At 46.9% G+C, this 17,150-nt stretch overlaps 1 protein-coding gene across 5 annotated transcripts in view; it reads right to left on the minus strand.

The window, feature by feature from the left end:
* Nucleotides 1-17,150, minus strand: part of LOC105278717 (optomotor-blind protein) — an 86,048-nt gene that overhangs the window by 39,760 nt on the left and 29,138 nt on the right. For 2 of the 5 annotated variants that reach the window (XM_011338010.3, XM_026968232.1), the window contains exons 3-4: nucleotides 15,621-15,734; nucleotides 13,236-13,398 (exon numbers count right to left, since the gene is read on the minus strand). In XM_011338010.3, coding sequence (XP_011336312.1) covers nucleotides 13,236-13,398; nucleotides 15,621-15,734 — 277 coding nt within the window. Of the gene's footprint in view, nucleotides 1-13,235; nucleotides 13,399-15,095; nucleotides 15,210-15,620; nucleotides 15,735-17,150 lie in introns of all 5 variants that reach the window. The other 3 variants (XM_026968235.1, XM_026968233.1, XM_026968234.1) reach the window with 3 other exon arrangements.

The raw sequence follows: 17,150 nt of genomic DNA on the forward strand, positions 1-17,150 counted from the left end.
TATACGATATGCTATATGCTCCCTCCGTGCCCCTTCCCCGCGTAATATTCCTCGTTCTGGTGGGGACGACGACCGCCTCTAGAAACGCCCTTCGACTTGCTTTGCCCGACGCGCGTATGCTCCACGACGCGACGACGAAGAAGACGACAACGACGACGACGACGGCGACGACCACGATGCTCCCCCTTCTTTTCCCTCGACGATATACTCGCGGTATACGCAGGTACACGTACACACGTTTCCGCGGAGTACGTGTGTGCGTCCGCTGCTGATGCGTGCGCCACTAACACGCGCTCACACCTGCCCTTTGCGCGCGCGTGCACGTATGTAGGACGAACTGCATGGCGGAGAGCCGTTTCACAGTCGCCCGCGATCGACGAAGGGCCGAAAACGGTCTCGTCCCTACGCACGGCCTCGTCGTGGACGCGTATAGACATCCTCGTCGCGAAAACAAAATTCCGAAAGTACATAAAACTTGTAGTTTTTCACAAAAAATGTAACGATTACAGTGGCGATTATTTTAAATTTGTTGAAACATTCGCGTTTTGACTAGCTACTGGATTTTATGGAGAAAAGAAAAAGGAAAAAGTTATTCGCGGATAAACTACGGAATCTACTTCCGAAATTGGGCCGGAAGACGTGCACACAGTCGAAGATGGATGAATCGACGAATACTCTGATTGTTTGTCGACTGGCAAGCGTTGTAGCAACGCTTGAAATATTACACATGAATATCTCTTATTACAAGCAATCCGATCTCGGGAGTAGGTAACCTGTGATGTAATTCCACGCCGTGTTACGTAATAATTCGTCCGTGTCGTCGGAATTATGTATGCCATCGCTCGCAGAATCGATTGTTAGATATTCAGTATAAAAACAAAACGCGATGTGCAAGAAGAGAGTCAATTTACAGTGCGCCTAGGCGAGATTGATTTCCTGTGCACGTGCCTGTGTGTGTAAACGTATATATATTTTTTACATTATAGTAAATATTTAATTATGATTTTAATTTTACAAGTATAGCATACGCATATATTACAATCATTTTCACTTTGATTTTTTTATTTCATGAATTCTATCGGTATCCTCGTGACAATGGAAAGTATATAGTGTCAAACATGTAGTGCTACGCAATGCCAACATGCGTTTTAGTTTACAGCAACGTAATAATACACAATAATTAATTCAGAATTATACTGCCCGCCACACTGTGTTGTCAACACGCATCGTATCCCGAGAATGTCTATTGCGAGCTGTCGAATACTTGACAAGCAAACAACGTTACCGTCTCCGGGACCGGTTTTACGCGTACGATAGAAAATTGCATGTACGTACGTACGCTTAGATGCATTCAGCGTTCGCGTGCGCGCAGGAACGCGCGCGGTATGCAACGCGACGCCGACGCACCGTTAGCCGCCGCCGGTATTTTTTAATGGAATGGCAATAGAGAGAGCTCAACGGCCGGGCGGTATCCAATTTTTTTTTCAATTTGCTGCGAGACTCGGGGCGCGTTCGGATTCGACACACCCCGTATAACGCGCGCTCACGCGCACGTGGGAACAACAGGAGCAAGAGGGGGAGGAGGAGGTGGATGCTCGTTCGCGTTTGCAGTGGCGATGGAAAAATTTGAAACAAAAAAAAAGAAAAAAAAACAATAATACCAGCCTCCTATTCCCGTTCTCCTCTCTCTGCTGCCCTCGGAGGAAATGCCGATGAAATTTACTTCGCCCCCGGTAAGGCCATGGAAATGATATCCCGCGGCCGACGCCGAAAATTTCACAGGGTACCGCGCGGAAAATCCGTCTGTCGAAATCGCGCGGCGTTCATTTCGCCGCTCCAGCGGACTGCGGAGCGGAAATGTGAATTTTGGCGAATTTGGAGACACGGCAAATAATCTGACCCGCCGTGCGCGCAATTATCCGGTCGGATACCACGGACGTGCACGAAACAACATACCTATTTTTTTTCTAACTTGATTTCTAGCAGTTTCGAGTGTGGCGAGCATTTATTCCGCGCAGAGTCCGCTCCGCGTATCCTTGACTTGCTTGACGTATCCTGTGCTCTTGCAAATGTATTCGATGTATTATATCCACGTGTCAAAGTATATGAAGTTGAAATTGGGTTGAAAATGTAACTGCCTGAATACGAGTAAAACGCAAATGCGTTGCGCAGTTTATTGCAGTTAAGGGGAGGACGCACGTGCTTTTAACTTGGGTGCGCTATTTTCAGGGTTAAATCCGCGCGCTATCGCATCGAGGAAAATACGAAAACGGCTCTCCGCCGCGCGAATAATAACCGCACGTGTTCCCACTTCTTTCCCGTCGCGAGTTTCGCCCGCGGAAACGGAAGAACGCTCATTCGCCGGAAAAAAAGATGAAAAAAGGAAGAGAGAGAGAGAGAGAGAAAGTCGAAAACTGTAGCTTTTTATTTAAACCGCTTGCCAGCCAACCTCTTCCCTGCCGCGCCGCGCGACGTACCTTTTAATTTTACTTTCTTCGTTCCGCTTCTACCGCGCGCGACGACGATGTCTAACCGCGGAGGAGAAAAAAGTGAGCAAACGCTGCACCGTGCCCGTCGTGAAACTACCTACCAAGAATAAGAATACCGTGCTCCCTTCCTGCTTTTTCCAGCGTGCCTCGTTAACGTCCCTTTATCTCCCGAATTTTCTCCTCTCCTCGCCGCGGCTCACCGAGGAAAAAAGGAAAAAGTGAGTTTAGGAGAGAAGCGTCAAAGAGGCGCGGAAGGGGATGCTCCGGGAATAATGCGACATTAATTTTAATCTTGTTGACAATCAAACCTAAAAGGATTCCAACGAGACGGACACGAATGAACTCTCGGACACTTTCCATACTCTCGCAATTTGCGCTCCTTTTCACGCTCCGGCCGGTTTTTTCCTCCCTCGAGTTTTCTAGATGTCTTATTCGCGTATCCGGGAAAGCTACTAGCAGCAACTTGTTCTCAAATAAAACGACGTCTGTCGTCGCCATCTTTCGTGCCGCTACAAGGAGTATCACGGGGGATCCATCACTTCTGGGTCGCGAGGGCGCGTCTTACCCCACGAAACAGCGCGCGGACGTCCGTTAGGGACGTTGTACGAGGGTTGTTTGCCGATGTTAAGAGGTAGGGGTGAGGTGAGCGGGGTGAGGAAATGTCGCGTCAGACGTCGCCAGGAGGGTTTCGATTGGGCCGCTCAGCGGCAAAAGACAGATCGTTCGGGATCGCCTTACCGCCTGTTCGATTCTATTAAACCGACCTACTCTATCTCCCTGCGCGCCCTTCGGCGCCGTTACCCCTACACGCGCACACACAGAGCGACGAAGAAAGCTTACCGTGGAAATCCATCGGTGACCCCAACGAAACTCGTTCCTATCTCGTTTCAACCTCGCCCGGAACTCCCGTCTCTTTCCGTTAAGATCAATTTATGGCTTCCTCTCACGATCGCATCTACACTGGCGCAATCGGAGAGCGAATGCCGCGAGGCACGAGTTTCATACGCTCCTTCATCTTACCCTAATTTAATCGCTAATTCCATTCCACGCCAATTTAAGCAATTCTCAAGAGTGGCGACAGCTGATAATGCTTCTTCTATTATGGCTCATCGATCTCTGATCTTGAAAGTAAAAAACGGAAGCGCGACAAAACGATGTATGAGAGTGCAGCTAATCGCATTAGTGGAATTACGAGTGAATAATGGTTTATGGCAAAAGCTGCTCAGCGATTGGCACGGACGCCGAGTTGTGATTGCGGTAACGAAGCTCGCGCGATTACGCGCGGTATCGGATTAAAACGCTCGATTATTCAATGTCGCCGGTAGCGAGCGCTTCTAGAAAATTCATCGGTCCGATTAGATTACTGAAAGTAGAATAGCTGGTTTCACTGTCGGAACGAGCAGTCGGTAAGTTCTAGCACATGCATACATACATGCACGCGCGCGCGAAATAATCGACCTTGCAGAATGGACGCCACTAGTTGGAATAATATGCCAACCTCGTGTATGATGCATGTCGCTGAGTGACAGCTGTCACGCTCGCGGCTTGCTCGGACTTGGTGTCTGCCGAGATACGCGGACGCGCGAGTCGCGCGTAAAAAATCGCCAGCTTGGAAGAACACCAATTCCGCGACAGCTGCAAAACTAGGCGAACCTGGAAGTCACCGTATGCGCTCGCTCGTGAAACTCTCACTCAGTCGGAAAACAGATGACATATGACACGTATCCACGTGACGATTCACAAATCAGCTGCAAAGCGGCAAAGTGGCGTTTGTGACACGGAAAAGAAGAATACACGAGCAGACGAAGGTACGGGAGAAAAATACCGCAGAAGTAATGGCTGGAAATATCACGTGAATATCCCCTTCGAGAAAACTTACCGAAAAAAGGTAGATTGATCAATGGGTGCGCTTATTATTCAGATTCGAGGATCGTTAACGATTCCGCAGCAACGAGAACGCGGCAGCGTTCTCTACCGTGCGTTTCTCTATCGATCCGAATTCCGAATGCCGAACTTACTTGCCTCTCGACGACGAGAGACACCCGCGGCTCCAATTTAGCGGGGACGAAATTCGCGTCGTGATTTCCCGTCGTCTCGCGAGTGCACGCTAAATTGCCCGTCGAGTGCCACCCGCGCGAACCCCGCATTAAGACGGGAAAAATGGAAGGCGGTTGGTTGGCCATTCTGCAGACAAGTGCGGTGTACACGGCAGTTGATTAACGACGGTGGAAAGGAAGGCTGTTAGTTAGCGCGGGCATAGAGTTGGCGCGAAAAAGGAGATAACGGATCCCCACGAACGGATTACCACCGCCGTAATTTTATCGTGGAATGATCGCGCGATCGCGCTCCGCGTTCACAGCGCGATATTATGCTGTTCCGCGCATGTTACGGTACTCGAGTGTTTGCGCTTTTCTTTCCTGCTGGAATCTGCGCGCTAATGATTCGTGTTCAACTCGCGCTTTCCGCGGATACACACGTGTGCTTATATATTTTCAGTTTACTTATGCTTGGTATGCAGTTGCTTCGTATTGATCTTTTTATGCCGCACCTAGAGCTTATTGAACCTGCATTATTACTGAGGAACACCGCGCATGAGGGTTGAAACCGTATCACGAGCGAACACGTTGATGAACGAAGCAGGAAGTGGTCGACAGTTGGCGAACGCCTCTCCGTTCATCAACTTCTTCACTTATGCGCAAGTATTATAACTATTATCACAGTTACCCACTTCCATCTCGCACATTCTCGCTCTTCCAATAAACACACGTAGTCCGTGAAAAGTTTAGTTCCATCGAGCGAGGAGAGTTTGCTTTGAGAGCGGAAGCAGCTCACCTCGAGCGTACTTACCTCGCGAGTCTGTCTACACAACATTACGCGCCTCGTTTGCACGGATTACGCGCGAGGAAACGTGGTTTTGCGCTCCCAAGTTGTGCGTGGGTGTAGACTACCATCGTCCACCCACAAACACGCGCAGACGATGGGTCTTTTCACCCGCGAGCGTAATCTTGCAGAGGAAAGTGTCCGCGTTGCGAGGTCCTCGCGAGGAAAGTCCGCGCGAGACCGGGAACGTCGGGGCGGGCGAACCGAAAGTAATAATTACGACGTTAGGACCCGGGCGTGCTCTCGATCCCGACGCGCCCGTTATGTCATTATCCCATTTATTATAACGATCAGGAGCCACCGTGGCTGACCGGATTCCACGCCCGTTTCTCGCTCGACGGACACAAATTGCCCGGCACCGCGCCGCGATCTTCGTGCACCGGCCGCCACGAATGATGCACGGTGATGTCTTGATACGAAATGCACGATCGTTTAATCGCCGTTTAATCCGTGGGCCGTTCCTCCTCCGTTGGATGCATGGGGCAGGAAACAGACACCATGGCGTGCGCCGGTTTTGTCTTGCTTTCTCGGGAACCGTAAAATTTTCAGGGATAAATCAAGTTATTTGTATGTGTATGTGCGATTATGTGCGTGACACCCCGTTCCGCCACAAAGCTGCAAATGAGCGCGAGCGCTCGTTAAGTCGGGGTGTCTTAAGTAAGCGTTGAAGCCGAACGAACGAGCGATGCACGACGTCGAAAGTATAGGGTGCCCGAGAGTGAACGGTATATTTTCGATATAGGATTTTTCGATCACGCTACGGTGCAACTCGGCGATTAGCGGGTGTCCGTGCTGCTTCGCAGCTTCATCGAGAATTCAGGAATTTACACCGGCACGCCTTCGGTAGCTGCGAAACTGATTCGAGACACGACGGGCGCGCGAGAGAACGGAGCGATTACTAGAGCGTAGTTTGTCTCGGAAGACAAAGGCCATGCGGAAAGTTTCTTTCGATCGTACCCAAATATCCAACCCCCGATGGGCGATAACGCGTGATGGGACGGGGGACTGGCGTTCTACCCGCACTTCGACTAGAATTCATAGTAGAATTCGCGCTCGATTGTTGCCGGAGGGCGAGCCCCCAGGGAAATTTGCGGAGTGCGTGCGAAACGCAGCCGCGAGCAAATGATTTAGTAATGCCTGCGTGCGAAACGAGCCCTCTTTTTGCATCGAGTCTGAAGACGGGCGTGACGCCTGACGCCAGGTTGCTTGACGCTACTCGCCGAGACAAAAACTGGAAATTGCGAGGAAGGACCAATATGGGAAAATTGTCCGAGACTTCCGTCCTCGTCATCACACGAGACAAGTACGTGGGGAAACGCATCAAATCGATATCAGTTGCGATGTTATTTACCGCACAGTGATATTTTTTAACACATTATCCGATAAAACGTTCGATGAGGGTATCGACGTGCAAGTTACAAAGCGACAACATCAAAGGCAAAGGAGGATGCACGCTGCTGAAAGCAAAGGCGTGGACGAGTTGCATTACTAAACTTGAAAAACCCGGAGACATGGTGCGCGTGTGGATAGAGCATAAAGGTACTCCTCGCCGATAATTCGGTAAATACGAGTGGTGTCGAGAACAAAGCAACACGGATCGTGACGTGTATAGTGAACGGATACCATGTTATCGGACACGCAGAGAATATTAAACGCCAATAAATTTATGCGCAATAAATAACGACAAAATGCGTACTTATAAAACCTGAACGATCTGTTCAGACTGTAATAATTTACAGATTGCAAAGGCCGCGACGATCGTAATCGTTAACGGCGTGTGAACGTAAATGCTCTTTTAAAAGATCTCGCCTTGATTAATTTGCTGTAAATAACTACTAATAATTCTGATCAAATGATAAATTAGATTCAAGGAGATTATGGTAATTAAATTGTGATGCCATTGATAATGATGATAAATTAGAACAAAAAATTACATAAAGCAATAAATCATACACAGGATAAATGAGAAAAGAAATCACCTTCTCGAATAAAGTTTTTCTAGTTGATAAGCTAATCAAAAACAAAAGTAAACATTGTTTGAATTTGCTATTGGAGAGTCACGTATCCTGAAGCTGGTGACATGCAAGAGCACCTCGCGCGCATCTCGCATGCATCCCGCAATCGTGCAGCAATCGTACGGATTTCCGCGTGTGAACATCCGGGCGTGCGGGTGGAAATACGGGGGAAATGCAGAGGAAACGCGCGGTAATCTCGCAGGCGCGATTTTCGTGACTAATCCAACGGCATCGCGGCATCCACGGCGCTTTAATGTCCGCGACACGTATCGAATCGGTGTTCCTCGCACGGCGGACAGCAAAATGGCCCCCGAGCTACCGCCGAGAGTTCGAAGCTTACATGCACGCATACACGACGCCTCGGGACACGCGATGCCATCGTAATGAACGATCGTGCGTGCGCGTGCACGCGACGCACGCACCGGCCGCGCCGCGAGGCGACGGTCTAATATATCCCGACTGATGATATTCGATCGATGATACTCGAATGCATCATCTCGAGATGCGAGATGAGTTTACGCAAAACCGCGCGTCCTACGCGGCGCGAGTACACGCGTAAACCATTGTGGAAGAGAAGTGCGCACGTGTATGCACGTTCGAGATCATTATTATTTTTCCAGCAAACACTCGAGGCTGACGACAAACTACCGCGTCGCATAAAAACGCAAATCGTACTAAATATTATGTTAGAACATGGCCGGCCGCGCTCCTGCGAAAATGCAAATGCCCGCGAAAGAAAAATCATCGGCGGGCACAACAGCGGCGGGGAACAGCATCTATCTCGGATAAGCTGCATCCCGGTATCGGTCTATCACTGAATGTCAACTAACGAACACTACCATAGGCGCACGTATCCATTACTAAACAAATCACGAGCGCCGCTCGACCGTGCTTCTGTAAGCTACGCCGCTGGGCGCTGGATAATTAAAGCTGCGAGGCACATTTGATCGAGTTTCGGTCGCTCTCTGTCCGACAGACCGATTGTTCCCGATTTCAATTTTTTCGGAAAATTGGAAAAGGAATTCTCCCCCCCCCCCCGCTTTCTCCATGTATTTTTTTGCACGCTCGCTCGCTCGCGCGCGGGCACGGATATGGATGTGCAGTGGATATGTGTGCGCTGCGGGCCGGGTGAAAATTGGAAATTGCTTTCGGACGGAATTCCGAGCGATATGTCGAGCACGTATCGAACGATATCGAAATTTCGCGCCTACAAAATAGTTCCTCGGCTGCATCCTTGCCGGACGATTCGTTAGAATGTCATTCGACGAATGTGGGTCACAGTGGGACGAGATGGATGAGGAAGGAAAACCGAAAGATCGCTGCGAATTATATTATTTTATTCACGTCTGAATCGAATAAAATGTATTTCATAAATAGAAGCTTAATTTTCATTTTATTGCATTTTTGGAAAATATGCAGGTACCAAACACATTTGCTTTTTATTGAAGTTATCAAATTTCAGGATATAAATACTTGTTTCACGCAGATATATTATTTCATAAGTATCATTGGGACAAACTCGTGTGTAAAGTAACTCTAATCTTTCAAAAAAATGATTAGCAAATTTGCAAGAATTGTCAAAACGAACAAAGTATCTGGAATAAGGATAGTGTATCTCGGATACAATTACAGCCATTTTGTCGAGAAGCTGCACAACCGAAGCGAGAGAACGCTCTCGTGTGAGTCACGCGTGGCTAAGGGCGATCAACGGCAACGTGGAGGAAGGTCGCTCGCTATTCCAGTATTTCCAGTATTTCGGGTGTCCCGCGGCGAGGCGGCTCGATCGTCGAATCGAACTACTTCATTAGCGGCGATCCGTAATGACGATAACGCGCCTTGACCGCGGAGAAAAGAGACGATCGCCGATAATTAATAAAGAGCGACGAGGCTCGGAGTTGTCACTGGATTGCGCCCAGAGCTAGTTAAAAGAACGAAATACACATCTCGTGCGACGTAATTCAAAAGCGACATCGGTATATATTATACAGGGTGTTTCCTCTAACTGTAGCACTTAGAATATCTCTGCTTCCTTTGATGATATGAAAAAAGTCAAAGGACGAAAATTGTTCGATTCAAAGAGACTAGTACTCTGGTAAGAAAATTATTTTTTTAATGTGACCTTTCACAAGATATCAAAGGTCATGAACATTTTTTTAAATGAGATGGTATATTTTCCTTAACGAAATGATGTAGCTTGTAAAAAAACAAATTCAACCATACAGAATATGTTGACCTTCAAATGACTTTGAACCACAAAAATCACGTTTAGGAAAAGAAACTCTATTTATTGTATGTATAACTACAAAGATATACCTTTTTTACAGATGTTCGAAATGATCACCGTTTACTTCGATACACTTTCGAATTCGATGAATAAACGATTGTTTTACGTTTTTGAGAGATTCCGGAGTAATTGCGGTGCACGCACGCTGAATTCTTTCTCGCATATCTTCAGGTGTTGTCGGAATATCGCGATAAACTTCATTTTTTAGGTGTCCCCAAAGAAAAAAATCAAGAGGTGTAAGATCTGGTGATCGAGCCGGCCAAGAAATTCTTCCACCACGTCCAATCCAGCGATCAGGAAATGATTCGTTGAGTATGTTCCGTGCAAATGAAGTTTATCGCGATATTCCGACAACACCTGAAGATATGCGAGAAAGAATTCAGCGTGCGTGCACCGCAATTACTCCGGAATCTCTCAAAAACGTAAAACAATCGTTTATTCATCGAATTCGAAAGTGTATCGAAGTAAACGGTGATCATTTCGAACATCTGTAAAAAAGGTATATCTTTGTAGTTATACATACAATAAATAGAGTTTCTTTTCCTAAACGTGATTTTTGTGGTTCAAAGTCATTTGAAGGTCAACATATTCTGTATGGTTGAATTTGTTTTTTTACAAGCTACATCATTTCGTTAAGGAAAATATACCATCTCATTTAAAAAAATGTTCATGACCTTTGATATCTTGTGAAAGGTCACATTAAAAAAAATAATTTTCTTACCAGAGTACTAGTCTCTTTGAATCGAACAATTTTCGTCCTTTGACTTTTTTCATATCATCAAAGGAAGCAGAGATATTCTAAGTGCTACAGTTAGAGGAAACACCCTGTATAAGCCCACGTGTTATTATCGATATAAAGATTAAATTCTCCTCCCAGAATTGTGCCCGTTTTTATGCGAATAAATGTCAATTACTTCCCGCGTTGTTTCCTCGAGTGCATATCGCCATATTTCGATCGGTTATTAAGGAAATGCGCGCGGCGCATTGTGAGACCGCGCATATAATATATCAGCGTGTACTTAAAGGGACGGGTCCGCCCCGCACGCTTTCATCCTGTCAAACATTCCCACGCCTAAATGCTCACTGGCGTCTGAGGAAGCGCACGCGGTGTCACTTTAAAACGGGAGCAACGAGGTCCTCTCAGCCGCTGTCGTCTTCACGACGGGACGCCTCCGACCGCTTTCGTGACGTACCGTCAGTGTCCTGTTTGCGGTCCTCGACGGCCTTTCACCGATATTTACTCGCGGGCCAGGGCCCTCCACCGGGATTGCCTTCGAAGACATCTCGAAGGACCGTGACTCGGCAGTGTCTCGTTTTTGTTTGCCACGCCGGGATTTCCCGACAAAGGGCCCGGTGCGCCGCCATCCCCTTCCCCTTCCCCGCGCGACGCTTGGATTAGACTCGAGAGGATTTCGAGTTGTTTGCGCTAATTTTTTTCTTCCCTTTTTCTTTCCCTCGCTTTCTCCGCGGGCTTCTCTACGTTCTCTAATGTAAGTAGAACAAGCGGAAGAGGGTTGCGAAAATTAGGGTTAAACCCGAAGTCAAATCTCGAGACGGGTCTTTAAACTTGACCCGCCAGTTCTCTACGGCTGGTCTAATGGACTCACATACGCGTAGAAAAGAAATAGCGTGTTTACTAGACTTTGCTTTATGTCTGATTGTTAAATATATAAGTAACAATTTTTTCAATTTAATAGGTGAACACGTTTTATGTCGCACGATCATAAAATAATTAAGAGTTAGCAATAATAGTTAATAATAATAATAATTAATAATAATAAGAGTTAAATAATGCAACTTGTACTTTGCTTTTAAAATTTTCGTTCGAAAAAACAAAGAGATCACAAAGATAGAAATGTCTTTCACCATAGTGTCGATAGATAACCGTACTCGTGCCTCTTGACAAGTGTGTACTCCACTCGTACGAGGCCGCTTTCGTGGCGACTGCTTTTGAGGTAGCGTGAAAAAACACATAATCCTCCGAAGGATTTTTGCCAGGCCAGATCTTTCGTAAATCTGGAAAGGGTTGGGCCAGGTGAAAAGGGTCGTCGTCTATTAGCCGCGACGAGGAAGGGGTTGGAGGGATTTTTTCTGAGAGGTATTTTCTGGGCTCGTGCACAAACTGGATCCGATCTCTCTGCATGTCGAGACAGACCTGAGAGAAAGGCAGAAAGAGAGAGAGAGAAAGAGAGAGTCCTTAAAAGCGGAAGACGCACTCGCGTTGCCCCGTCGTACGATGTAGGTGAGCCATGCATAATGTCGTGGCCACATTACCTTTCGACGACAATCTGCTCGCTGCTCCCCCCTTTTCGCTCCTCCTATCTAAACTCTTCTTTCTTTCTCCCTCTCGATTCTCTCATCCATCCCCACGTTTATCCCACTTGCTCTCTCACGAGTACTCGTTCGCTCTTTTCTCCTCAGCCGGCGCGTAGACGCGTTTATGCGAGTGTTTACGAGAAGGAGGAAGATAAAGGGAGACGAGAAATAAACGCCGAGAGAGAAAGGATATCAGAGAGGGTAAGGTAAAGGGGGAGGGGGTGGGAGAGTGGTCTTAACAAAGGTCGGTCTGCCACGCACTGCGCGAGAGCCCAGCCATTGACATCGGTGGGCTCTGGGTAAGGAGGACTAGATTTCACGAGCCAGCGATGCAAGATCCTTCAAAGGGCGCCGACGAGCTGCCGCAAAAAGGATTCGCAAAAAAGAGAAAAAAAAGAGGAAAAAGGATGAAGTAGAGAAAAAGAGACAGAACCGCTATGGCTGCGGAAGGACGGCAGGGGGAGCAGGCTTCTTCTTTAGTTAATGCTGGCTTCCGCGCGCACCCTTCGTCGGAGAGAGAAAAGACGTGAGCGAGGAAGAGGGCCAAGGGGGCAGACGGCCGAGGCTAATAGAGAGGAAGAAGACGAATAAGAGGAGCGCCAGGCAGAGAAGGGGGCGACCGGGCGAAACTACTTGACGGCGAAATCCATCGCGATAACTTAATCCCAGGATTACGCTGCGGTTAGGTATCCGCGCGGAAATCCGATCGCGCGCGCCTGACGGGATCCTTCGGGGTCCGTTGCGAAGGAACGCGACTGCTCCGTTTCCGGTTGCTCGGTCGACCTCGCGAATCTCGGCCTGGCTTCGTTCACGTACTAATGCGCGAATTATTCGCTCGCGAAAATCGGCGTATTGTAAAATTTTCAGATTAGGCGCAGCGATTACGGAGATATAAGTAAGCTGTCGGTTTCTCACGATCACGTTAATATTTTTCGGTAAAAACGTTACATTTTTAATGAGCAGTTTGAGATTCTATTTTGGAATCGTTATTGGAAAAATTCTCTTCCTCCAATTCTATTCTTTTTCTATTCTTCTAATTTTATTATTCCTCTAATTGCTAAGAGATCGCGATCGTCATCGTCGCGAAATCGCCGCAAGTAAGTGCCACATGCATGCATTTCGATCACGGCCGTCTCGCAATTTGAATCGGCCTGTCGCGTTCAGGCAGGTCCAAGTTAGCGATTAATTGCAAACTAAAGCAAGCTTAGAGTGAACTAGTAAGTAAGTAATTGTTTGGTTGGCGTTACGTACAGTACTTACAAAGCCGTGCTTGTCGCTGATGTTGTTAGTGAGCTTGAGTTTGTGGAAGCTCACGACCTTTTGCATCCACTGTTCACCGCTGCTGGGTGAATCCGGATGTATGTACATCCTCTTCGGCATCTCCGGGTCTGCCTTACCCGCTACCATCCATCTACTACTTGCAACAAACGTAAATTTTTATTAAAAATCTTTCAGCGTACAGTTTCTCGATAACGAAGAAGATGCAGCGAGACAATCTTCATCGTTACGCAGAACGAATCACCGAGATCGAAAGGCAGACCACGAAGAAAGACAATTCATCGAAATATTTCATATCGTGTATTTAATTTACGTCTCAGGAAGAAAGCTCTACGGAGAATTTAATTTATATCCTTCACTTCAGAACGAAAGGTCTAGGTAGATTAAATTACAATTCACCTATCGTAATTCATTGGGCAATTTTTGCCGGACATTTCATCCATCTAGACTCGACTGTAATTTGAATGGGAGACGAGCTAGCCGCGCGATTCCAATTCCGATAATCGAATAGATTCTAACAATTTCCGCGCACGTAACCCGTTATAGGTGAGCCGCCTGTGCATCCTTCAGACGACGAAACCGATGATCTAGAACGAGCCAAAGGAGGACCGAAGTGTTTCTCGTTGGCTCGAGAGTTTCGCCCGCCGCGAGCATCAACCAGGCGCGATTGTTGTCTTTTAAGGGAGGCGTGTCCACCGTTCGTAGTTTCTTTTCCTTCGTGTTTCTGTCTCTCTCCCATCGTCGCAGGTGGGTCAAACTTGAGCGCGAAGGACCGAAGGAAGAACTCGTTCGACGAGTTCCAAAGTGGCTGCGGTCGCCGGCGTGATGTAATCGTTCATTGTGGTCTGCTTTTCGATCGTTTGGCATCCGAGATGCCCCGCGAGAGTTTCCTTGAGATGGGGACCACTAATCCGGTCCCTCTTCTGTCGGAACGAACTGAGACTGTTGCGGAAAAAGTTTCGCGCGACCGTCGAGAAGTGCGCGAAAGTACGTGGAAGAAGTACTTCGTGCAGAGCTGCGCAAATATTTGTGCCATATTGAATTTCGAAGAGAAACTTCAGTACGGAAACGGGAGCGCAGATGCGTAAAGATGATTCTTTCAGTCCGATACCGAAATATGAATGTTCACCAACGCGCGGATATTTCAAATTATTTTTATTTTGAATTATGGAACTCATGGAATATAATGCGACGGAATTTCGAGAAATACAGCGGTACGAAAAGCATCTCGCAAGGCATCTCTCGGTCAACTAATGTGAAGGCTTGCGATCCCCATACACGTCGAAATAATTTCCCATGGGTCCATCCCGTAAGTGGCACCTCTGCGAGAGAATCAAACATTCATTATTTAACACGTCGCTTCGTTCGCGATTGTGCACAAACATATTTAAGCATTAGTGGATAAATTTTCGAAGCTCCGCTCGCAATCGATTTCCCGTGTGAGAACCGCAGGAAATTAGATGTCAAGTTTTTACGCACGGCAGAACGGATTATCCGCATTTAATAAACGATCACGGTAAGGTACACGGAATTAAAAGTGAACCATTTTTCGACGAGTATGAGGAATTGTTCGCAGCGCACGCTCCACACTTATATCAGGAGAGTCTCCTGGTAAAAATAGCACAGTTCGATCGGGATCGATTCAGGATCATCATTTTGAAACATAATTCCAAAACGTAACTGTTATGTACTCTCCATGTAAGAAATATTCAGGTTGTAGTCAGAGATTTCTTTCAATTTTCCAAATAGCGTAACGCGTTCACAATTTTAACTAGTAATGTGAAAACAAAATGATCCAGAATCGCCTCGGTCGCGCAGGGTCAAAGGTATCACCTGTTGTGAAATTTATATCGGCATTCGTCCGATGCCACGATGTCCATTAGAAGTATGTAGCTAGCCTGCTTGTCTAACCCGAACACCCTCACTTTATACGCGGGAAACATGCGTCTGCGAACAATTTTGCAATCGCAAAAAGACAAATACAGCATACATTAGTTCTATCGTTCACTGCTGGCTTTCTCTATTGCTCCCGCGGAAAAGGGGAACCGTGCAAAAAAAACTGTATTTTCGAACACGGCGCTTTTCGGCGGATAATCGATTTAAGGATCTCGAGCAAATGAAAAAAGTCCAAAATCAATTTCGTTTTTAACTCTCTCTTGATAACTGATACAATTTTTGTACATTACAGAAATAAGAGATGTGTAAATGAAAGATAAATCGCTAAATTTGGTACCACATCCAGAGATAATGGATTTCAGGAAATGCTCGAGATTATTAACATGAGCTATCCGCGCATGAGTTATACTGTTATAAGTGTCTCTTTGCTCTCTCCCTACACCTTTCTCGCAAAACCTCTACCTGTTATGAAACTTGTATCTGTAGTCATCAGCGGCGACAATGTCCAGTAGGAGGATGTACTTGGCCTTGGCATCCAGACCGGAAACTCGGAACTTCATCTGAGGAAACATCTGCCTAGACCCCCGATCAACACGTACAGTTCGATTAGATTGCTTACTCGATTAAGCGTACTAACTTAGACTATCATGCAACTCGCAGCAACCGTGACTTGCCTTAATTTCTCGAACTGTTTACATTTAGTCTTATTAATTAAAAGAAAAGAAAAATAAATGTCAGTCGTGCTGAAAATAATTGGTCACTCGTTGCTTCGCTAAAACACAAACACATCAGACTGGTATTGCTATTAATGTTAAAATTTTCAATCTGATCGCGTGACCAGGATCGAACGCAATTTGCAGGAAAATTCAGCGTTTTTCCCACCGAGCAGCTCGAAGAGTTCTCGCTCCTGAGGCCAATCGCGCGCACCCCGAGGAACGCGCGGCCGCGAGTCACGTCGACTACACCTGGTAGAATCCTGAAAGGTCGGAATAGAAACGTGCACGAGTCAATCTCGGCCGCTGTCAGGCGGCGGACGCGCCGATGGCTTCCGAGGTGCGTTCTCTGGAATAAAAACCGGACCTCGTTCCCCGGACCAGAGACCGAGGACGGCCGCGCGTCTCGGTGCGGACGCCGAGGGTGCGCTCGAGGAATCATGTTCACCCGACGAAGAAGTGGAGCACCGGCGCCGCGAGAGACCTGGAAAATCGCCGCCTCGCAGTGGCGTTTTTCGACTCTCGAAACACGAGATTCAACCGCTGCCGTTGGATAGTTTGCTGGCTCCGTATAATGAAAGTTGCGACGCGCAATCTGCGTTTTTCTCGAGCTGCGTCCAGCTTCGAGATTCCACACGGAGGATTTACGTCGGAGTTGCTCGAAAGCTATGAGTGTTAATCGTTAAATGTGGAGAGATTCCGGAGCTCCGCGAAACACTTCCTTAGAAGATTAAAAGAACAAACAGGTTCCGCCGGAAATACGTGCGTTCCGACTAACTCGAGCGTGACATTAAGCATTAAGATCGCACTAATGTAAGATCTAGCAAACTCATAGCGTTACCATAAGCTGAGAATTTTGTTATTTTGAACATAAATACGATCTAATAATGGTAATCATAAATCAGAAAATACTAAATAATCTATTATAATTATTTTATAACTTCTTCCAAGTTTCATCGCACTGAATGTACAAGATTAAAGATATATATAATTTTTATTTTATATTTTAAAACCCTAATGCCATATAATAAATAATAAATTTTTCTTTGATAAATTTGATAAAGGGAATGAAAGAGATAGGTTTAATTGGCGGTTTTCGAGAAAAAAAACTCGTAAATTCTGGAGGCTATACTCTTCTCAGAGAGAAGATCCGGTCGATCATCTCGCGATGTCAAAGGTATCGTGGAGGAAGGTAGCGGCATGCCGTGGGGATTTCTGGTAGCATCTGCCTACTGTCCGTTGAGGCACGTCCTCCGTCCCCCGTAGAATTTCGGCGCGA

This window comes from Ooceraea biroi, chromosome 3 (assembly GCF_003672135.1).
Source record: "Ooceraea biroi isolate clonal line C1 chromosome 3, Obir_v5.4, whole genome shotgun sequence".
Taxonomy (NCBI): domain Eukaryota; kingdom Metazoa; phylum Arthropoda; class Insecta; order Hymenoptera; family Formicidae; genus Ooceraea; species Ooceraea biroi.